Raw genomic sequence first — 26014 nt, 5'->3', positions numbered from 1 at the left:
AAAATTCATCAAATTTCAGCTCGTAAATTCTTCATTCGACATTTCTTTGTTTAAACTTGGTTAATTTTTGTCAACAAAAAATTTGAAAAATAAAATCGCAAAAGTCGTTTGTCATTGCCATTTAAGAATTTCAATTTTTATCTTATTTTCTTTTCAAACTGATGAAATACCTAAATTAAAATTAACTAAAAGTTAAATTAAAAACTTTACTACTGGTTTATATACAACTTATCCATTTATACTCGACAAATATTTTTTAAAGAAAACCTTTTGTTTTGATTTTAAAATTTTATCCATTTGTAACTACTAGTTTAACATAATGTATCAGTTAATTTTTCAGTGCTTTCGGGACCAAGTCTTGTGACATAAAAGGTCAAAAAGCTTTTGAATTTTTGTGGTGGTTTTTAATATATTACTAAGGTTAAAAGAAAACTTCTTTAGAAAACCTAAACTTAAAATATTTCTTATTTTAGATTTTTAATATTTTGATTTTACGAACAAAAAAATTTTATTTCAGTTATCAGAGAATCCACGGAGAGCAAATACAAATTCCTGTAAAAACATTTATTAAAGCGAAATAAATCTATGCCATAAAAATAGACTTTCATCAATGAACTGTATTAACTAAATGAATTGTAAAACAAATTTTTTTAGTTATATTAGTTATCTAAAATAAGTCTACAATTTTAAATTTTACTTATTTGAAAAAGCTTTAGTTAAAAAAAACTAGAGAAAATAGAAAGCATATCTAAAATACGTGTAAAAATCATCAGTAAAATATCAATAATATGTTTCCTTCTCGACCCATCCTAAAATTAAAAAAATATATATTTTTTAAACAAAGAATATTTTTGAAAAAGAATTAATTTACCATAAAAAATAATAAAATATCTATAATGTTAAAACCAAACCTCCTGGGTATTTCCGTAAAATGTATCTCCTAATTTCATCATAAACAAAAATTAACAAACTGAATGGAAGACCGGGCAACCACCAGATAAAATTCATAGGACGAAGACGCAAACCCTTATTTACACCAGGAGTGTATTGGAGAAACGCCGCAAGTGCAGTTTCGAAAAAAAGTCCAAAGTTTAAGAACCAGTTTCTAAATATAAAATTTAGAAATAAAACTTAAAAAAACAATTACTTTTATATAAATCTCAGGCAATAAGTTTTTAAAAAATCAATGTAAAAAAATTATATAAACAACACACGCCATTCCTTGTTGAAAAAGTGACAATCTTCGCGTTTTACTAATTATCAAATCAGCCCACTGCACCACCACAATGGTTGTAAAAAAAGCTGTTTGACAAGTTAACTCTATCTCTTTCCGTTGAAAATATGTCCACTCACTGCCAAAAGAATCCAAGAGATTGTTATTACTCATATCGTCCCATTGACTTCTTAGTCCAAACAAATATGTTGGCAAAAATCCATTTTCGGCCAAAATGACGAAATAAGTAAAAAACCCTGCAGTTGCCTAAAAATGTTTAAAAAAATGCAATTCAAAAGGAAATAATTGATATTAAAAAAATAAAACTTTTATACTTTATCCTCAAAATAAAATTTTTCCAATTATGAGTATCAGGGACATTTTGTGTGTATATATATATATATATATATATATATATATATATATATATATATATATATATATATATATATATATATATATATATGTATATATATATATGTATATTTTTAATAACTAAAATTATATGACAAATTATTTAATACTGCTTTACTTTGTGTTTTAAGTGAGACAAGTTTACATAAGTAAATTTTTAACATATAGGTAACACGAGGTAAATGTATGATATATTTAACATTAGTTAAAGTAAACATTGAAAAAACATAATTTACTCACCTGTATCATACCTATCTGTCCGTAGGCTAAACTGATGAGTCGCTCGTTAACAAGTTTGTCTCTTATTGGATTACGAGGATGTCGCTTCATAATATCAGATTCAGCTTTTTCATATGCCAAGGATATTGCGGGAACCATATCTGTGCCAAGATCAATACACAATATGGTGATGGTACCAAGTGGAAGAGGGATGCCAAATAAAATAAACATTAGAAAAGGAGAAATTTCAGGAATGTTGCTGGTGAGGGTATACACAATTGATTTCTTTAAGTTATCAAATATTAGCCTTCCCTCCTCCACTCCAGTAACAATTGAAGCAAAGTTATCATCTAACAGAATCATATCAGCAGCTTGTTTAGATACATCAGAGCCAGCAATACCCATTGCAACACCTTTAAATATATTTAAAAATATATAAATTTTTAAACAATCAGGTAAAACTATAAACTTATTTATATATAATTTATACCAATATCAGCTTTTTTTAATGCAGGTGAATCATTGACACCATCACCAGTGACAGCAACAATTGCACCTTGACGTTGACATCCTTCAACAATAATTAACTTTTGTTGAGGTGATGTTCGGGCAAATACTATTTCAGTATGATCACATAAAATTTTATCTAGTTCCTCATTCTTTATATCTTTCAACTTTGCTGTTAAAAACAAGTTAAAAATTGTTTTTTTTAATCTAAATCAATATCAAGAATAAAAAAAAAATATATCAAGACATTTAAAAAATGTTTTTAGAAAGGGTTAATTTCTAAAAATTTATTTTAAACAGAAAATATTTAGTGATATAAAAATAGAGAACACACACACACATTTTAGAATTCAAGTTCTAGACAATCGGTGAATGCAGACCTTAATCAGCAGGAAAAAATGAACAATATTTACAATTATAGTCATACTATTATTTTTGCTATGTTAGGAACACATAACTACTTTAGAAAATCCTTTTCATAAGTGTTTTCATATTTTTCTGAGTAAAAAAAACATTTAGTTAAAAAAAAGAACATAAAAATAATAAAAACAAACAAACATAAATCTTATAATTTCTTGGTATTAAAAAGAGGTATTACAAGTAAATTTATGAAAATATAGAGTTAAGTTTTAAAAAGTTTAATAATAGGGCATTTTTTTAGCCATATAGGAATTTGTCAATTGAATCTAAAATATAAAACCAAGTTGCCTTTTTTAATAATTAGTTGGCTATAATAATAATTTAAATGATTTAGCTTGACTTAATAATTTATAAATAATCAGGTAACTTTTTTTACCTGATTATTTATAAATTATTTTCTAGAACTATAGAGCTAATTCTAAAAAAAAGTTCCTATACCAAGACACCCAACTTCATGGTAGGTGACATTTTACCAAAAATATTAATTACCCAAATTTTCATGTCGTACGTATTTGTTCATGTTTTTGTGTATTTCATGTTGAGCCTTAAATTTTATAGTGATTTTATAATTAATAACATTTCTTAAATGTAATGTTAAGAAAAATATTGCTAAAAAGCGTCTTAACCTTTTTTCAATTTTTGTTAAAACTGTTTTTTTACAATAAATTTGAAAATATTGATTTATATTTAAAACTTTATATTTATAAACTTTCTATGAAATTACGCTTCTTTTGAGACCCAACTGGATATACTTTTGGAGAGAAATATTTTTGGTAATATTGGCACCCGCCATGTTGTCAGGTGTCTTGACGTGGGAACATTTTAATGAAATGAAAAAATAAATGTGATTTCTTTATGAGTATTAAAAATGTTTATTTATTCCTACTACAGGCCCAAAAATTATAATTATTTAATTATTCAATACTGGCTATAAATTTTACAGCAAAATACTATAATCCCCACAACCCAAAATATCTGTCTATGTAAGTACTAAACCCCAGCATACGCCATTACAGTATGATGTTTCATAGACCTTAATCCACAGTTTAATATATAAATTTAGTATAAAACATACCACCATGAATGACACATGCTTTAGCTGATTTTTTTTGATCTTCGCTTAAATCCTCTAAAGGTATGTTTAACCGCAGAGCAATATCTTCTTCACACTCGTTACCTTCTGAAATAATTCCAACACCTTTTGCAATTGCTTTTGCTGTAATTGGATGATCACCAGTTACCATGATGACTTTTATACCTGTTTAAATTTAAAACAATTTAATTATAACTTATTGATAAAGGAGTGTGTTGTATACACTTTTATTCTATATTTAAATATAATTCCATTTACTTTTCATAATGCAAAGATTATATCCATAATTAAGTACTGGAGTTTAGGCGCAAAGTTGGGCACCCAAATTGGTACACTGGTGTTAAAACCTCCCTGGATACGTCAATGTAATTGTAATAAGTTGTAATATAAAATACAATTTATAAAGCTAAACAATTAAACAGTTAAAACAGTCAACATTTTTATTAAAACAAACAATAAAAATTTTCATAAATAAAAAACTAATACGCAACTAAAATATATACAGGGTTCAAATTATTGAACCCTATATATATTTCAGTTACATATTAGTTCAAACTTGCGATCACGATTTGTGTAACATAATTGCGAATTGTGATTGCTTTTTGCATGCCATTTGTTTTTTCTTTTCTCATTATTATTTTTATCTTAAATTTAGCTTTTTTTTTCCTTGGTTTTTCAAAAAAGTGTATGTTTTTGTCTTTTATTTGAGGCCATAAAGTCACACTTAATTTAACTTTTAAATAGAAGTATGATCATTAGCTTTCTTGTGTAGAGATTTTCATTCAACATAAAGCGCTATTGAATTTTGATTACTTTAAATCTTTACTTTTATTTTTAAGTTAAATTTAGCGCGATTTACTTAATGGATAATTAAGTATTATAATAAGTTTAAACCACAGAAAATTCACCTATAAACTAAATCAAAACAACTAGTTAAATTACTACAGTTAAGTTACTCAACTATTAAATAATACTTAATAAGACATTCACTTGCAAAAGTTAGACAGAAAAGTTTGTATTCATGTCTTACATGTTGCTAACACAAGCTTTTAACTAAAAATTATTTTAACAAAATTTTTTGAATAGAATTTGAAAATTTTATAGCAACATTAAGATAACTTCGGAACATATTTTTAAAAAAAAATCTATTTATCTATTAAAAAAAATTTACTTTTTACTTTTTTTGTTTTCAAAAACTTACTTATTCAAATTTGTTTGAATATAAATTTTAAAAAATTTAAAATAATTGTAACACCCGGCTCTAATTAGAAAATGACTGGCACCCTGGCCCCGGTAAAATTATAAGATTTAGCAAGGGTTGAAAGCCAGGGCTAGAAAATAATTTATAATACTTTATTATAATTTTATACTTACATTTACTATTTATTAAATACTGGCATATATTTATATGATTTTAAATTCTTATTTACTTCCAACAAGGTTGCAAGCAACCACTATTAAGTTGTGAGTTACTTTAAAATAGAGATTAAGTTATAAAGCTAGGAAACTAAAGACTTAAAAAGTTGTAGGTTGTATAAAAAAGAAAAACATAAAAATGGATAAGAGTTGAAAAAACTGGATTAATGAAAGTTTTTATAGCATGAAGGGAGAAATACATTAAAAAGATGAAACTTGTTGAATAAGAAGCCAAGCATGAAAAAGTTTTGGTTTATCATAATGGAGATATGATAGCTTGTTTGAGAATTGACCACAATTAGAGAAACAGCATAAAAGAGGAAGCATGGTGATGATGACAACAATAATGATGATAATAATAAACATGTTGATCATAATGTTTGCATATGCATATATATACAATAACACAAATTTTGAATAAAAAAATATACTGTAGGATGTATAAATGTTTATGCAGCCCCAGTCACAAACCTGGCCCGGGCTATATCTTATCAAACCTTGCCATGGTCAAATATCAACACCAGTCGCTTACTAGGTCTTATATTTATAGTTTTAATTAACTGGAAAATTCCAACATCTGTAATACCCAGTGGCATAGTGAGGATCATTCCTGAAATTCAAACATAGATCTAGCTTAGAGGGCATTTTCAAAAAATCACCCACAGAAACTTGTATGTGTTTTGTCTAATATTTTCATAATAATAAAATTGACAATCTCCAATTTACTCTCATTTAATTCTAATCTATCTAAATATTTTGTAAACAAAGAATGGTATACATTAGTAATGTTATCAAACAATAAATTAAGTTTGAAGTAGAATTATGCACAGAACAGAAAATTGCAAATTTTAATTACTAGATAAATAAAGTTTAAATCTTTGGAAAATATAAGTTTAGGAGTATATGTTTTTTTTAAATAATATTTTATATTATAGTAGAGATTTCCAGAAAGTTATAGGAGTATCATTTAGTCAAACAATTGTTTAAATACAGTTTATATATGGTCATGCCATTGAAGTTGCAAATTTGAGTTCATGTTATTTTTTATAAAAATAAATTGCTTGTGAGAAGATAGTGCAATTGAGGAAGAAAGTTTTATTTAAATCGTAAACATTTTAAATAGTTAAATATTTTTTGTAAAGGCTACATTTTGTTTCTTCAAAATAGTTTAAAAAGTAGAAGCATTTAAAACATTACAATCATTAAACAAGTGATAAAAATAAAGATAAAAAAAATTAAATTTAAAAAAGTAAGTTACTTTATTTCTGTTCAAAATATTTTTTTTTTCAAAAATAAAATTCAAGCATATACTTTAACTTATGGATTATACTTCTAATTCGACTTTTTGCAAAACAACCTGAACAATATAATCAAATAAAAACATTAACCTAAAAACTCTTTAAATGAAAACATTAATTTACTTAAATTTTTAATAGAACGCTAGATCTATTAAAAATTTAAGTAAATTAATGTAAAATTAATGTAGAAGTAATAAATTAGAAAAAATGTGGTAGCTAATAAGTTTAGTATTTTTTTGAGTTAACTTGTTTATTTTTCTGATTTACTCTTACTTATTTTGTCTATAGATAAACTAGATAACCTCTAGATAATAATATAAACTAGATAATAAATATTCAAGTTTTATGAGGATGTTTTAATTAATTAAAATAATTCTATATATTTACTTTGTTTTATTATAAACGCATTTTATGTGAATGATATGTATTATAACAGCATTTTATGTGAATGATATGTATTATATCAACATTTTATGTGAATGATATGTATTATAACAGCATTTTATGTGAATGATATGTATTATAACAGCATTTTATGTGAATGTTATGTATTAAACAGCAATAAAACAACATAGCTAAATTGTTTTATATACTCAAGCTCTTTATGTTGACAAAACAACTTCGCAGTATTGCTTTATTGTTGTTTTATATAGCAATAACAATTTAATATGCTTTTAAAATAAAATGTGTTTTATCATCAGCATGAACAGGGTATTAAATAGTTTTTTATAACTGTTTCGAGTAGTTTAAATATTGTAATATTTGTATTTTTACTTTTACTTTTTTAAGTATCATGTTAAGTAAAAACAATTACTAAAAGTATCATGTTAAGTAAGAACTATTACTAAAAGTAATATCTTAATAGTATTAAATACATTACTTTAATACTATAACTGCAACTTAAGCTTTATTTTAATTTAAGATCAAATGAGAATATTATGAGATATGTTAAAAAAATAGCAATTACAAACTAACGCCAAAGAAACAATTTTGTACTAACGCAAGTCTTATAACCGCAAAGCGGCCGCAGGGGGAGGAGGTATTCAAAAAATGAAGATGTTTTCATTAGACTTTTTTTGTGTTAATTCTAGCCCTGAAATATAAATTATTTTAGTAAAAATACAGATAAATTTATTTAAAATTCTACCAACCTGCACTTCTGCATTTGCTGACAGCATCAGGGACAGCAGCTCGAGGAGGATCAATCATACTTAACAGACCCAGAAAGCACAATCCTTCTAACGGAAAATTTTGTTCTTCTTCTGTCTTAAACAAGAATCCTTTGGGATATTGATCAACAGGTAAGTAATAATGACAAAATCCTAAAACTCTTTCACCAAGACCACCTTAAAATAAAAAACAAACTTTGCCTACAATTAACTTCATTTTTTTATTTAAGGAAGTATTAAGTTTATATAGTACTTTTTTTAAAACATTCAAGATACTGATGTGCTGGGTTTGTTGCTCACTCCTGGTTTTTTTTTGAAACACACAGTGCTTTAAAAAAAAAAATATTTAGTGATTTTTTTCCAAACAAAAAAAATAAAAAGTACTTTGACATGACAATAACAAGTTCACTTCATGTTTGCTAATTTCCTATAAAAGGTTGCATAAAATTGCTTATGATGACAAGTCTAGTCATACTGAAAACCTTTTAAAGTATTTTGATAAAATTTAATGCAAACAGTATAAGGTGCAACAAATTTAGTTTATGTTTTTCTTTATTTTAAATATTCTCTTTAGATGGTTTTTTTTTGCGATTTTTTAAACACGCAAATTGTCAAACCTGCAAATAGTCAAGTTGTCAAAAAAAAAATTTTTTGGTTCGGTGTGATGCGCAAATTTTATATAAAATTATTATATTTGGAATATTTGTGCAACCTTTTTTGTTAGGTTAATTATTTGAGTCACTTGCCACCGCTTAAATAATTTTTATATGCCAATTTAATGTCTTTTAATGTAAAGAACGCACATCCTGTAACATGTTTTTCTTTGCAATCATGCAAGGAGAACATGTTAAGCACTGTACATCAAGGAATATCATGGAATTGAATATTGTATTTCCTGCAAGCACTCTACTATTTAACAAAAAATAAATACAAATTTTACCTAGTTCATCATAAGCCTTATTATAAATCTCTATAACATCATCTTTGAGAGGCTGTTCTTCACCATTTATAAGAATAGTAGAACATCTTTCTAACACCTTTTCAGGTGCACCTTTCATAACAAGTAGGTAACCACTATTTTCTTGCTCATGAACTGACACTTGATATTTATTGGTTGAATTAAAAGGTATCTCTGCAACTTTTTTGTTTTTTGCTCTGATATCCATAACATTACCAACCGATAATTCAACAAATTTTAAAATAGCAGTTTCTGATGCATCTCCTGTACACTCTTTCCTGAGTTAGAGAATATAAAAATTTTACTAAAATGTGCTTATAAGTAGATTTAAAATCTATTTTATACATTATATAGGACGGCTGAATCAAAAAGAGCATTATTAGAAAATATATTTTATATAATGTATGTGTTACTTAAAAATACTAATAATAATAATACTAGTTTTATGTATTAATATAGTAATACATAAAATCCACAAATGTTTTATATTAAACATTAAGATAGAAAAAAAGACAGGTGATTGTTGCTATGAAACAAGTGTTAAACTGATGTCTGGTAGCAATTTTGTGCCTTAGCCTAAACAATTTAAAAAACAATGAAATGTAATGCAACTGTCTGAACAATTTAAAAACTAAACATACAAATCAAAAGCAACTTTTAACTTATACACATCTTTTTTTTTAAATTTGTTTAATATTTAAAAACTAAAAAAACCTGTTGTCATATTATTGTGTAAGTAAGATATTTACAGTAGGTCAAAGTAAGAGGTCTAAAGGGTCAAAAGAAGAGGTTGAGTTAAATGAAACTTTAAGTTTGCTGGATAAAGATTTTTGTCGTTATTGAAATTTTTTGTTTGTTTCTTTAAAAATAAAAAAAAAATAAAAAATAAAAAAATTTGTTTACGAAAAACATAAAAATGCTGCATATAAAAGAAATATAAAATGCATATATATAACAAAAATTATAATTAATATATTAAAGATCTTTAAATAAAAAGTGCTAACATAATATAATATATTAAAACCTGAGAACTGCTACATCATTTTGATTAGGCTTAAATTCAGCTCTATTACACAATGCTGCAACTTTTGCAAGCGATTTCCATGTTAAAGAACCCTTATCATGAGCTATTCCTGATTGATCTTCTGTTGTGTCAGCTTCAACAATCATTTTATCAAACCACATGTGAGCAACAGTCATACGATTTTGAGTCAGTGTACCAGTTTTATCAGAACAAATAACAGAAGTGCTTCCCAGAGTTTCAACTGCTTCCAAATGTTTTACAAGACAATTTTTTTTTGCCATTTTTTTTGCAGTGAGAGTCAAGCACACCTAAAAAATATTATCTTTAATACTATTTGTTTTATTATCACCAATCTATTACACAAAAAAAAAAGTGCAAAATATATTAGGAAATTTGTCATTTGTATGTATTATATTTAATGACTATATTGATTCTAAGAACTTTAATTTTAATTTTAAAAAACATTTAGAAAAAGTTTTTCTTTCAATCAAATAATATCTATACTAGCTTGAACATGTTAAAAATAAAACCCTAAGCGTTACTTTACAGTCAAAAATCTTCAGAAATCCAGAAAACAATAATTTTTATTATTTTAGCTGTACCTTCCATTATAAAAATCATAGAAACCCATAACACCTCCCAAAGATCTTCAAAAAGAAGTTAATTTGATATATAATAATAGCAGTTAATGGTTTAGAAATAATAACAAACAAATATTGCATAAACGCTCAAATCAAAACATTGTAACAGAAAAATTTGGGTGATTATTATTATTTATTTATTAATATTGTTAGTTATTACTATTGCTAGTTATATATGAAATTTACTTTTATTAATCAAGTGTTGAATAAATGAAAAAAATTTAAAACTTTTTAAAAAAGACTCATTTTTCAAGAAAAAAAATCACAATAAATATAAAGATTCAGCTTATTTTTACTACTGAAACAGAACCAGTCAATAAATTCAGCTTCAGCTTCTTTTTATACTACAGAAACAAAACAGTCAATAAATTTAATAACATGATATAAATGCATTTCCAATTGGATTTGTTGCCATCACGCAGGCATGGGGAGGTTTCCCAAGATGTACAAAGCACATAAAAAAACACATCAGATTCGAACTTTTTAACTACAGTGATCATCTGGGTCATATTTAAAAAATCCAGAAAACATTTTGCTAAAAAAAGATTCAGAATTTATTTCCTTCATAATTGTCTTAATTTAGCTTTAAACTTTTATCTCAATTTCTTTGAAATTTTTTTTGTATGAGGACTGACTGAAAAAGTTTAAAAACATATTTCATGTTGTTATATTTAAACTTGTATTTACAGATAACTTTTTGGAAATCTGGAAAAACAAAAAGTTTAAAGAAATATTAGGATATACCAAATTCTGGATATACCCAGAAAAAGATAATCCATATAACTATCGTTAAATAGATGGTTGAGGAGTTTAATGCAATATTTGAGCAATTATTTATGTTCTAAAAAGAAAAGCCTATTTTAAAATGACATTCATACACATCAGATTTCTTCAGTGTAAGTGCTTTTCCCTTTAAAAGATGAAAATAGCTGATAAATCTAAGCTAAACTAAGAAAATTAAAAAAAAAGAAAAAAAAAAAGAAGATAAGAATTCCTTACGAAAAAGAAAATATATAAGAATTAAAATAAAACTTAGAAAACTCTTTTAAGTTTTAGTTTAGTTTTTATTTTAAGAAAATTATTACGTTACGTTTTCAATTACCTGTAAAATAAATAACTTTAAAACTATTTAAAAAAAAAACTTTTAATACTGTGGGATTTATAAAATAGTACTTTATAATTATTTCATGCTCTGATTAGGAATTTAGGTAAAAAAAAAAAAAAAAAAAAAAAGAGAAGATTTTAAACAATTCTTCAAAATAATATAAAAAAATAAAAAAGCAATTAAATCATCCCATTGCAATAGGAAGATTTAAATGTACTTTTTTGTTGCCAGACTAGGATTTTTCATAAAAAATACATAATTATTTAATAAAAAAAGTTATATTTAATATATTTTGGTAATTTAAAATTTCATCTTTATTTGAAACAATCATTAGAAGTAATATTTTACTTTGCGTAATACGAAAACATTAGAAAAGATCAACCATTCCAAGTTATTCATAAAATTCCAAGTTATTTATAAAATTCCAAGTTATATAATTTACTAAATTTTTAGTGCATTTCTGAAATGTTAAAAATTGTTTGCAATCGCCAAAACATCTAAACACCCGTGGTCAAATTGTCAACCTTCAGAATTAGGGTAGGCATTCGACAATGCCAATCTGACTTCCAACCTAAAAGTGTTTGAGGTCGGCAAAAAAATTGCCGACCCCGTTTCTATGTTTTATGGTAAGACCTTTGTATCAAATTTTTTTCCCCATGATGCTGACCTCTAGAAGACTGAGGTCGGCAAATTATTGCTGACCTCAATTTTCCTAATTCTGAGGGTTGATATATATAAAGATTTGTGTTCTAAGAAATCTAAGAGTATGACAGCATACTCTCAGATTTTCATTTTTGACCATGTATAATATGAATTGACCTAAATTGAATTTAGACTAATCTTCACAAGAAAAAAAAAAAAAAATTCTGAGAAAAGAAAATTAAATAAAACTGAAAAACTTACAGTAACAGTCGCAAGTAAACCTTCAGGCACATTGGCAACAATAATACCAATAAGGAAAATAATTGCCTCTAACCAATGATAACCCATTGCAAGTGAAATGATCAGAAAACTTACACCAAGAAAAACTGCAACTCCCGTTACAATGTGAATAAAATGTTCTATTTCTAATGCAATAGGAGTTTTACCACTTCCTAATCCTGATGCAAGATTAGCGATTCGACCCATAACAGTATTATCACCTATCCTAACAACTATTCCAGTAGCAGTACCTTCAACAGCATTAGTTGAAAAAAAAGCAAGATTCTTTGTTTCAATGGGGTTTTCATGAGTGCAATCAACAGCTCGACTTTGGGGTTCTGATTCTCCAGTAAGTGAAGAGTTGTCTACCTGAAAAGTTCATGAAATTTATTTTTAAATAAAAAAAATCTAAATTTTTTAATTTTAAAAATAAATTAAATAAATTTCCCTTTTAAAGTAAATACAAATATAAAAAAATCCCTTTAAATTTTCTTCTTTGTCTTATAGTTTTAGGACAAATTGGGATTAATGTTTAAAATATAACAAATTCAATTTTGTTATCCTTAATACTACTGGAAATGGGACTCTAACAATAACAAGAAAAAAAGAAATAATGTAGGATATTCATCCAGAATAATTTTATATAAATTAAGTTTTTATTTAATATAACATTTATAATAGAATAATAACTTAGAGTAGAGAAATGAAAACATACTTCATCTATATAAAAAACCAAAACAGAAAATTTAAATTTTTTTTGAACACTTTTTAACAACTTAAATTCATAGATTTATGTCCTATTAACATTTAAACTACATCAACCCCCTTCACCTTTGTAAGATAAAAAAACATTAAAAACAAACAAAAAAGAATTACCTTCAGTCCTTTACATTCAACAATTCGAATATCAGCTGGAACTCGATCTCCAAATTTTACAAAAACAACATCACCAACAACACATTGTTCTGCATTAATAGTAATTTTTTTACCATCACGTAACACAAGAGCTTCTTGTGGGATCATTTTTTTGAAACTCTCCATTATTTTTGAACTCTTAGATTCCTAAAATTTTAAAATAATAACTAATTACCATTGCAGTATATTTAAAATTTTGACCAAATTAAATTGAATATATATATACAGCTCTCGGAATTAAGAAAAATAAGATCAGCAGTAATTTGCCAACCTAAATCTGTGTGAGGTCAGCAAAAAAAAGTAAAATAAAAGTTAGACCATAAAACATTTTTTGCCAACCTTAATCACTTCACGATTAGCAGTTAGGTCAGCATTGCCAAATGCTGACCCTAATTCCGAGGGCCATCCCAGGAAGCACGATTGCAAGCCTAGTTCATCAACGTTTAAAGTAACTTTTTTAAACGACATGACCGTGTTTTTATATTGCAAGCGTTTTTAGAGTTTGTAGCAAAAAAAAGCTACAAGAAACTAGTGTTGTGATCAAAACTAAAAATTGTAACTAACTCAACTAAAAAACTTTAAATAAAATTAGTCAAATAACTTTTAGTCTAACTAAAATTAGTTGACTAAGTTTTTAGTCCGACTAAAATTAGTCAAATAAATTGTTAATCTAACTGAAATTAGTCAACTAAGTTTTTAGTCTAAGTCCAACTAAAAGTAGTCAAATAAATTGTTAGTCTAACTGAAATTAGTCAACTAAGTTTTTAGTCTATTATTATTGTTATTATTATAAAATCGTCTAAATGTAGAGTGACGATTTTATAATAATAACAATAATAATAATTATTATTATTATTATAAAAAAACAGTTATTATTAATACTCTGATTCTTGTCATCCCTTGTCTTGAAAGAAAAAAAACGAGAAAGAAAATTAAAGCCTTTCATTAATAAGAACTTAAAACAGGAATTAAATTTATTTTAAGAACAAAAACTGAATAAAAACAATAATTTTTATTTTACAATTAAAATAAAAACAGAATCGAAAGTTATTATGGAAAAAAAAAATAATTTTGTTCTAATTAGAAAAAATAAAATTATTAGATATATAATTATTATAATATAATATAAATCATTCATGTAAAATTTGCATATATTATTCGTACTGAGTAAAAACTAAATAATTATTATGGAACAAAAATATTAATCATCTTAATTTGAAATTAACTGGAAGTATAAATATTAAAAAATTAAAAAGTATAAATATTTTCTAAACTTAAATATCACTGTCATTAATTTACTAATTAAAGTTTCAATAAAAAAGCGGTTAAGAATCTTTTAGCATTTTTTCAATTTATAACAAAAGTGATTTACAAATTACAAAATATTTTCACTGAAATCAATTTTTTAGAAATTAGCCATGCCATATTATTTAAAGAAACGTTTTAAGCAGAGTTTGTTTCATTTCCATCAAAATCACCTTTAATCAATAATGATAAAGAGGTAATGTGTAATTTAATTTAGTTCTACACACATAAAAGCACAGATATTTAATTTAAGTTTTTAATTGCTTATAACCAAGTTATTCTGCAAATTATTAACAAACTAATTATTATTTAATTTAGTAAAATTAAATTTAAAAGCAAAACATTTTTCTTAATTTAATTTATTGTCACAATTTATACTAAGTTCAATCAGTTTATGATTAGAAAATAATGGTTTCCTTCTATATAATAGATAAATAGTTAATGTAAGCAATATCTGAAAATTTATTTAAAATAAATATAACTTTAAATTCTAACAAAAATACATTTTCTTTAATCGAACATGTCACTCCAATATTTAATTAAAGAAAAGGTTGGAAAAAAGAATGAATATAGATGCACAAACCTATTTAAATGATGTTGATAGTAAAACCAATTCTAATTTTATATCCAGTCAAATGGAAAATGAAATTGATACAGGAGATAGAACAATCAAAAGAAACTACTACAAATATTACTCATTTGAAAAAGAAAGTCTAAAATGGATATGTAATGAACTCAATATGAACAGATCTAAAAAGTACTCAAATAAAACATCAAAGAGTATACTAGAATACCATCTTGAACACGATCACCAAATAATAATGCCAAAAAAAGAAGAACTACGAGTGGCATCTCAAAAGAAAATAGCGATAAGATTGAAAGAATTCTTTCATTTAAATTGGTAGCAAGTAATGCATTCTAAGAATGTCTTTTGCTTAAATTCAAAATACAAATTGCCGTGCCAAAAAAAGTTAAGATCACTTTTAACTGATTTATAAGAAAAAGTTGAATTTTTGAAGTCAAAGTTATTATCAAAGTTTTATCTATTACTACTTACTACGAATTACGGATGGACATCCTGTCAAAATTATAGCTACATATCTGCAACTGCACATTTTATTTCTGAAAAAACAAACTTCATCAGTTTTTGTTTAAGCTTTGCATACCTTAACGGCCGCCATGAAGCAGATAATTTGAAAGAGGCTTTGCTAAAAATATTAGAAAATTTTAAAGTGGATGATAAAATAATCAGTGTAGTATCAGAAAACGCCAGTAACGTACGCACTTGTCTAAGTTCTTTAAAAGTTTGTTTAAACACTCAAACAATAAGATGTATGGGGCATATATTGTCATTAATAGTTAAAAATGTCATAGATTTAGTTAAAGTAGGCAGAAAAAGATAGTTCATCTAAATTCTTTTTAATTGCAAAAACATTAATCAAGTGCAGAAAAATTGTTTCAATAATTCAGAAATCATATCAATCTCATCTATATCATCAATCATATCAGAAAACATTTTTCAATCATTCTTTTTAACTTAATGATTTTTTAGAAGAAAGTCAATTGCAACAAGGTGTTGAAAAAAATCACATTTGATTCAAGATGTGAAGACTCGCAGGCACTCCATGTTTTATGGCAGAACGAATGCTTAAACTTCACTCCTACGTAAGGGAAATCTTTAATTCGAAACAACAATACAAAGATATGAGAAAACATTTGCTTGATGAAGATGAAATTATTAACTTAAAAGAAACGGTAAATGCATTAGTAAGCTTTAATCAAGTGAGTGTTATTATCCAGCGATACATATGCAACATGTACACTAATTATTCACAATTTAAGAAAAAGTTCACAACTTAAAATAAAATCAAAACCCCTCCTTTAATTGTGCTATTAAAATTAGGTTGGTTAAAATCTTTGCAAATTTAAAAAGATTCATATGAAATAGAGAATAACTTGTTTTTATTGTGTGCCACCTTTTTGGATTCAAATTATATAAATTTTCAATTCTTTGAAAAGTATGAGAAATTATAATATTTAAAATGCGTAAAGGAATTTTTGGCAGATTTTTATCTGGCAAAAAAAGTTTGTGAAATAATTTCAATTAAAAAGCTGACAAAGAAATCAAAAAAATTTAGGTTTTTATTTGATGATGAAGAAGATAATTCTAAAAGTGATAGTAAAAAAAATGTAAGTTTAAATCTAAAAAAAGAAATCAGTAAATATATAAAATTTTCAGTACATGAACAAAATGTTTTTGGCATCAAAAGCAGCATGTATTTCCAATATTGTACTGTATTTCAACAATTATTTTATGTACACCTGGTACCAGTGCACCAAGTGGATGCCTTTTTTCTGATGCATTAAACAATTTGTATGCAAAACAAAACAGGATGACAGCTAAATGTTTTCAAATGGTAACATTTTTGCACAAAAACTTGGAATTTTTTAATATAGTTCAAAACTAGTGCAGTGTATTTAATTGTAATACGGAATTATCTTCTTGTAATGATTGTTTTTAATTTAATTTTATTGTTGAATGAAATTTTTAAAATTTAGTATTTTAACTCTTGTTTTGAAATGAAGATTTGCTATATTTTTAATGTATATTTTTTTGTAATAAATAACATCAGGAAGGAAGTAAGCCTTATAGCTCTTATAAACTTTATATGATATTTTTCTACTGAAATATATTATAAAATTTTATTCAATTTAATTTAATTTTTTTTATTTGTTAATTTTTAATTTTATTAACAATTGACTGCCTGCCCAAACCAAAACTCTCAGTCGATATATGTATACTCCCATGGCTGTTTGAACAAATTCCTTTAGTATGTATGTAGTCAAACTCAATATGTTTAAATAATAATTTTACTAAAAAATATTAAAGGAAATATTTTTAGCCAAAAATATCATTTTTCAAGTTTGCTAATCCGATAAACAACCAAACTTTTCAAAAAAGCAACAAATATATTCTCACAATAACTAAATAAAGTTATGCGCTTTTGTTAACATTCTAGATGTGATTTAATTGCACACTGCTTATAAAAGAGTGGAAACAACCGCAAAAGCTAACTGGCCTTGAGTGTGAAAGTTTTATTTTATATGTTATTTTTTATTATTTTATAACTTCATTATGCTTTAGCTGACTAACTTTAGTAACACTGAAATATTAGTCCACTAATATTAGCAAAATAAAAATTTAGTCAACTAATTTAAGTTAAACTAAAAAGTTAGTAGACTACTTTTAGTTAGACTAAAAATAACATCAACTCCCAACCCTATGAGAAACTACAGAGAATAAAACAGAAATACTTGAAGGAAGAAAAATAAAATAATATACCAGACCTTGTTTTAAATAAAAAATGCTTAATGCATTTGCCTAGAGTGAATTTGACGTCATTAAATGCTCTTTATTTTTTTTTATTTTCTAAAGACATGAAAGACTTTTAAATTACCACAAAATAAGTTAAATATTTAATTCATTTTTTATTATTACTATTAGAGAATGTCTATTTTCTTTTAATTTTTTATTTATACTGAATAATTAAATTTAATATTACATTTTTTTAAATGTTTGATATAAACAAATTTCTTTTTTTTTTCTCAACATTTGTATAAATGAATTAAAATATGTTAAATTTTTTAAATAATTTTTAAATTTCTTATTGCGGTTTTTTAACTAAAAATGATATTTTTATTTCAAAAAAATTAGCGAGTAACAAATAAAAAAATTACGTATTATTTTTCCAAACACTATTTATTAAATAGTATGACTGGGGCCCTGGCCCCATCCCTGGCTAAAAAGTGACCTTTTACAAATGATTTGAAAATGGTTAGATGAAGACTGATAAAGTTGTAGGTTGTATATTAAAGAAAAAAATGGCTAAGATGGCTAAGAGTTATAAGGTTTTTTTGATGTGCAAGGAAAAAAACTGGATTAATAAAAATTTTTATAGCACAAAGGGACAAATACAGTAAAAGAATGGATGTTGTTGAATAAGAAAAAATTTGTTTTTTTTCTTAGTAGATAAGTTTAGCTTTTTGCCGCAAATTATTGAAACACTAGCAAAGATATAAGATGCCAACTGCCATTGTCAGTGTGTTTAAAAAAATTATTTTATACGTGGACAAACAAGGCATGCCACCAAACGCTCTTTCAGGGAAGGCTTGTTTAACTGTTCAGACTTCATTATATAACATTTTTATAGTGAGAGTCTGAATGACCAAGCATGTTCAGGCTTCATTTTATAGCATTTTTATATGGTGATTTTAATAAAATTTTTATATAACTTTTGAATTCTTTTTTTGAAGGTGGTTGTCATTTTTAGCTACCAAATTTAATACAAGGTGATGAAAAAATTATAATTTATAACAACTTAATAACAATTGAAAGTTTTGATATGCAATTTATACACGATTTTTATAAGCCCATATAACTAAGAAACTAATTTGTTATGTACACTAGAACTATGAGAAAATTTGTTACCTCCTTAATAAAAGAATTGCATGATTTTTTTTATAAATATATTTACCACATGTGATGCCTGTTTGAAATTGTTTCCTTTACACGCTTGGCCAGAAAGGCGTGCGATTTCAAGTCTTTATATGACAACGCAAATAAGATTTTGTTATGACAAATTTAACAACAGTTTTTAACAAAAGCGCTGAAAAAAATGGTTTTTAATTATTTTGAAGATAAATTACTTCAACATGTTTACTAAGGTTTTTATATTAGCAAAATGTTTTAAATAAAGTTGCTAATGATTGTTATTAAAGTATCATTTGAAGTTGTATAAGTTATGTAATTATATAAGATTTTTTTATAAGTAAAATAAAAAAAGTAAAAATTATAAAGGAAAAAAAAATTAATTATATAAGTGACAACTTTAAACAGCGATGATCTGTTTAATAAACTTTACATAAGTATCATTAAAGATAATTCACTCAAAAAGTAGAAAGATTTTGTTAAGAAAAAAGAAAAGACTTTCAAATCGGCTTTTTGATTTCAAACAGCTTTCAAAAAAGAATCTTTTTTGAAAGTCGTTTACATTAAATAAATTTGATATTTACTTGCATATAAATCAAGTAACAAATCACTGCTAATTTTTTATAAAAATATTAATGAATAATATATATATATATTTTTATATCTATGAAAGTATGTATTTTTTTTATAAAAAAAGTCTTTAAATAAAAAAAAAAATTATATCAACTTTTTAAATAATCGACTTGAATATTTTTTCTTTTGTTTATGTTACTGCAAAGAATAGTTAAGAACCTTTTTTTTTAACTTTTAAATGTATGCATTTATTAAACAGTTGTTAGATGTAAATTTGTTAATTTATTTAAAAAGGGTTTCACATATATTATAAAAACATCAGCAAAGATAAACGATTCAAATTTATTTATTCCAAACGTAATTTAAACAAAAATTTACCTGATAATAAGAAAAACAACCAGTAATAACAACCACAATTGCAAGTACAATACCCAAATACAGTTCATCCATGTTAGGATTTGTATCTCTAACTGCACGAATGCCAAATGCAAAAAAACAAAGTATAGCCCCAATCCACAAAAGCATTGAAAAACCACCAAACATTTGCTTGCAAAATTTCACCCACTCTGGAGTTTGCTTTGGAGGAGTCAAGGCATTAAGTCCATCTCGTTCTAAATTACGAGCCACTATATTTTCAGATAATCCCTTTTCCAGACTTGTCTCATACATTGATAGTAAACTTTCAAGTTTCATGCTGTGTTCAGTCTGAGGAGAAAATTATATATATATATATATATATATATATATATATATATATATATATATATATATATATATATATATATATATATATATATATATATATATATATATATATATATATATATATATATATATATAGTCTAAATAAAGAAAAAATTAAAATGATAATAAAATAAAAAAAGTTACCATTTCCAGTTCTTTTTTAAGATCTTCCAACTTAGCTTTGTTTACATTCTTTTTACTTATCTTTTTTGGAGCAGATTTCTTCTCAGCAACAGAATAACTATCTGCTTTCTTTAAAGAAAAAATAAAAGTTAGAGAAACTACACATTGAACACGAGTAAAACCAAAACTCACAATAAAAAGAAACACCTTCCTTTTTTTTAGCTTATTAAATTTACTTATTTGTTTTTTTTTTCTTTTTCATTACTGATTTATTGATGGTTAAAGTATTATAAATTAGATATTTAAAAATCAGAGCAATTTGATTCCTTTTTTTAGTGAATACTGGATTTGACAACCAGTACACCCTTAATTGTAAGGCTACTTGGATCCATTTTTTGTATAAACAAATTTAATTTAAATTTATTGAGGTATTTTAATTTGAGGCTTTTTATTGGATAGGATAAACAATAAAAAACAATCTCTCTTTTATTTTTTTTTAAAAAAAAAAGCGAGGATTTATATAAAATTAATTTCAATGAGATAGGGTCGTTTCCACACCTACCGTGAATCGACACTTATCGTAGGTTTTAAATACTAACATAAATTTTGCAAAAAGTTGTAATTTTTTTTTTTAATATTTTGTGTATCAAAAACATCGTCATGCACTTCTGTTACAATACATAGAAACTGCAATACATAGTTACTTATATGAACTCAGTGGGTTTATTACGTAAGCCTATGAAAATACTTTTTTTTAAGTACCAGCTGTTAAAAGCGTTTCAAATAAAACAAGGAAATTTAAGAAGATAACATAACATTTTATTTCTAAATTGACTTAATCAGGTAAATAAAACATGAATTATTAATAATATTATTAAAACAACTCATCGTTATAGTATTGATGTAGTATTTTTGAATGTACGATAAGTATGAACTAAAAAAAATGTCATTCCATACATATCGTATGTCCAATGAATAATCAATTTGTTTCTTTTTTACAATAAAAATAAATAATATTTTACTTAGATTATTTTACAACGGCACGATAAAAATATAAGACAAAAGTTTGTAGTTCAAAAAGAAGATTTCAATATACAGATAGTCAATTATGTGATGCAATTAATGCTGTTAAAAAAGGTACAGTTGTGTACAAAGCGAGCAAGACGTTTGGAATTCCTTATCAGACGCTTCGTGATAAAATATCTGGAAGAACTTCTTTGAAAATACAACACTGCGGGTATGAATCAGCTCTTCGTGAACAAATTTAAAACAAATTAGTCAAATGGTTACTAACATACACCAGAATGGGATTTGCCATGTCTCTAGTACAGCAATTAGATACTATGCAAAAATATTTGAATTGCAACAATATAAAAACACAATTAACTAACAACCGTCCTGCAAAATGTTGATTTTATGCATTTCTTCGCCGTCACAAACAGCTATCTCAAAAACCAGGTGAATACTTAAACCGAGCTAGAGGAGGAGTAACTGAAAAAACCGTAAGAGATTGGTTTACTGAAATTCCAAAGCTTTTAGGAGAAAACGCTCAATATTTAAATGATTCGATGCGCGTTTTCAATATGGATGAGAGTGGTTTTTGGTTGTCACCAAAAACTAATTTATTAATTGGTGAACAAGGAAAAAATACATATGAAGAAAGTGCTCGAAGTAATAAAAAAAGCATCACCACTTTATTTGCAGTAAATGCCAGTGGAACTTTTCCTCTATCATTAACAATTTTTAAATATGTTCGCCTTCCAAATAGAATTATAAATGCTGCTCCATCAAGATAGGGTATTGGAAAAAGTGAAAATGGTTGGATGACCGCAGAATGTTTTTTTGAGTATATAACAAACCCTTTTCATCCATTTTTAGTAAAAGAAGAAATTCCTTTACCAGTTATTATTTTTTTTGGTCATGCGTCACATTTTTCTATCGAAATTAGTGAGCTTTGCTCTAAAAATGGAATAATTCTTGTTGCTTTGTTCCCAAATGCAACACATATTTTGCAGCCGCTCGATGTGGCAGTTTTTGGGCCAATGAAAGCAAAGTGGAAATCGTTTTGCCCACAATGGCGCATTGACCATGAAGGTCAAGAAATAAACAATGAAAATGTACCAGAAGCATTAAATTCTTTTATAATCAATCCTTCTATGGCAAATAATATTAAAAGTGGTTTTAAAAATACCGGAATTTTTCCATTTGATGCTAATAGTGTTGACTACAAAAAAATTGTAAAAAGATTATCTTAGTCAACTGTTGCTTCAGCTCCTTATTTAGAAGAGAACCATTTAAGTGTGACTTTATCAGCTTACTCTCCCATAACCTTTATTGAAAAGTGCATTGGTTTTAGTATTTTAGAGCAGTTTAAATAGGCTGACAAACATTTAGGTTGGAAAGGTGATCTTGAATACCTCCAGTTGTATCATTTTTGGAAAAGAGCCTTATCTGAAGCATATAAGACCATAATTTTACCTGATGAAATACAACAGGGTAATAAAAATCTATCAACAACTTGTAATTTAAAAAATGTGCAAGGTTATAACCGATATGGAAATGCCTGATTGCAATAATGCAGCTGTGATAGAACCAAAACCAGCTTGTTTCAGTGTAAAAATAGCAGCAGAAATAATAAATCCAATCGAACGTGTTTTAATATGGCCAAAACAACCAGTCCAATTGTCCAAGCACAAAGTAGAATGTTTACCATTGGTTGTAACATCTGAAACGTGGCAGCTTATTCAGAAGACAAAAGTGCAAGAAAAGTCAAAAATAAAGGAAGAAAAACTAAAAAAGAAACAATTAGCTGCAGATAAAAAGTAAAAAGTAGAGGAAGAAAGATTATGAAAGAAACAATTGGCTATGAGAAAAAGTTATTAAATGAGAAAACTAAAAAAGAAAGAAAACATGAAAATTAAAAAAAAAATGCAAATGAGTCAGGAAATGAGTTTTCTGACTCATTTGCATTTGCATAACCATTTAAATGTTGATAATAATTATAAAATAAGACTTAGATAGTTATGATGAAACTCTATCCTTTCCAGTTTAAGAACTCAAAGGATAAGGATACTAAAGTAATGGAAATGCTTTAAAATCATTAATTTTAATTCATAATAATGTTTTTATTATTATATAATTTGTGTTTATTTGATAATAAACATTATATTTATTTAGTAGTCTTATTTTTTAATTTTATACCTTAAAATGTTTTATAAAATATTACTAATGCATTGAATTTTCATTTGAAACCGCGAGCGCATTTTAAACCAGACACTAAAGCAGATTTTAAGATATACGATAAGCGTCGACAATATATACGATAAGTGTGAAACACTTACGATAAGTATGGAAAACTGCGCTTTAAAAGATTGATCAAAGTACATTATTGATTTAAATTTCAGAGTGAGAATAATTTTAAACTAACCTTATCGTATTACATTGACGGATGCAAAAATTCATTCCTAATGCATTTCTACTTTTTGAGTAATCTAATATATTATAATAACTTTTGTTAAACTCACAGTAAGTGTGGAAACGACCCTAATTTAAGAAAAAAAACAAAAATTGCAAAATAAATAGGTTTTTCTTTTTTAATGGTTTATCATATTGAATTAATAAATTTTCTTAAATTTATGTACATTTTAAAATTTTCTCATTTAATAAAAATAATTGCTCTAAACTAAATATGTTTTTACTTTTAGCTAATTAATTTTTAAAAATTTTTTTTATGTATTGTATTTTTTTTCATCAATTTTTAGTTAATCAAACATTTTATTTATTAGACAGTATTTTATAAAATTATTCATTAAATAAGTAATTCAGTAAATATATAAAACTAATAAATTATTTAAAGATGGCAAATAATTTAAACAATTTATTTCACTGCATTTATTATATATATGTGTGTTTGTATATTTGTGTATATATATATATATATATATATATATATATATATATATATATATATATATATATATATATATATATATTGATAAATTTTAAGTTTCATAGTATTATCTTTCGGCGTTCAAAAATTATGACCATATAAAAATTACAACCCCCTCAAATTGAAGGGGGTTTAAACTTTACATGGTCATAATTTTTGAACGCTTAAAGATAATACTATGAAACTTGAAATTTATCAATGAATATAAGTCTAGTTAAGAATAGTATCAACTTGTTGCTCTCACGTTTGGGGCAGGTGTAGCAAAAATTTTGGGGCTTTTTTGTTCCCAACCTCTAATCATCGCAATTTTTTGCAAATCCTCATTATTTGATATAAGTATAAATATATAAATGTTTGAAGTTAGCTCCATGTCTGGAAGTTAGCTATCTCAAAGATCAAAAAATGCTGGATACACCACTATACATGCATATATATATACATATATATACTTTGCATATATACATATTATATATATATACATGTATATATACATACATATATATACATTGCACATATATGTGCAATTTTTATTGTATTAACGTTGTAAATAGTCTGGAATAAAATGTCTTATTTTATGTATAAAAATAGATATAATAAAATGTATAAAAGTAGAAAAAATCGAACTTTTCCATGCTAAATTCAAATAAACTAAGCTGAATAAATTGCTTGACACAAAAGTTTACTCACTCCTCTTGATTCTAAATCTCCTGGATCCGCCATATCTTTATAAAGATGAAAATTTAATTTTATTAAATAATTTGAAGATTGTGTTAATTCCTTGACGAACGTCCCACATCAACGCTCTCCGTATAACAAAAGAAATTTGATTGTACACCCATTAGGCGAACAATACTGTTTGTAATCACCATATAAAGTAAAGCAATAACATGAAATGGTTTCTGGGACATGTTGGGTTGGAATAAACTGTTGTTTGCGTTTCGGTTTAACGATTTTCTTGTTTTAAGTCGTTTTTATTAACAAATCCTTTTTTCGCGTAAACAAATTTAATGTTATTTTTTTGTTTATAAAAAATAAAATATTTATTATCAATATAGATAAAATATTAATTAAGTTATACATTAAATATACATTATGTATACTGTATACATTAAATATACATTATACATTAAATATGCATTAAAGCATATCATATTTCTAAACCTTATTTAGACAATACATCAAAAAACAAAGAGCTAATAAAGTTCGCTATCTTACAGTTGCAATAAATAGATTACATTGTAAAATAAATGTAAGTACGTAACAAGTTTTCTTTTATTATCTAGCTTCTTAAGTGTTTTATATTTATTTTAACTTAAGTAGGTCAAAAGCGGCAAATTACAATTGTAATTAATATGACTTGATTTGTTTAACACGTAATTCGTCAACGTAAAATAATATAAAAATAGTATTAAAATTTGTAATGTTTAATTTTAACATCTTTAATTACTTTATACTAATTATTTTTTATTATACTTTACTTTTTTATATAAACTTTATTTTATCTTACTAACGTACTTT

At 25.4% G+C, this 26014-nt stretch overlaps 1 protein-coding gene across 1 annotated transcript; it reads right to left on the bottom strand.

Annotated features, from left to right (window-relative positions):
• Positions 1–562: 562 nt before the first annotated feature.
• Positions 563–25241, bottom strand: LOC105846521 (sodium/potassium-transporting ATPase subunit alpha). Its single transcript, NM_001309787.1, is given in 14 exon segments — positions 563–809; positions 912–1105; positions 1215–1480; positions 1868–2259; positions 2337–2525; positions 3849–4031; positions 7732–7926; positions 8690–8985; positions 9732–10039; positions 12381–12767; positions 13275–13460; positions 20059–20385; positions 20569–20676; positions 25184–25241. Coding segments are annotated over 14 exon segments (3093 nt in total). The 5' UTR covers positions 25217–25241; the 3' UTR covers positions 563–780.
• Positions 25242–26014: the final 773 nt, after the last annotated feature.

The sequence above is a fragment of the Hydra vulgaris genome, chromosome 05 (genome assembly GCF_038396675.1).
Source record: "Hydra vulgaris chromosome 05, alternate assembly HydraT2T_AEP".
Classification (NCBI taxonomy): domain Eukaryota; kingdom Metazoa; phylum Cnidaria; class Hydrozoa; order Anthoathecata; family Hydridae; genus Hydra; species Hydra vulgaris.
The sequence above is the reverse complement of the archived record's forward strand: the minus strand, read 5'-3'. Positions and strand labels throughout refer to the sequence as shown.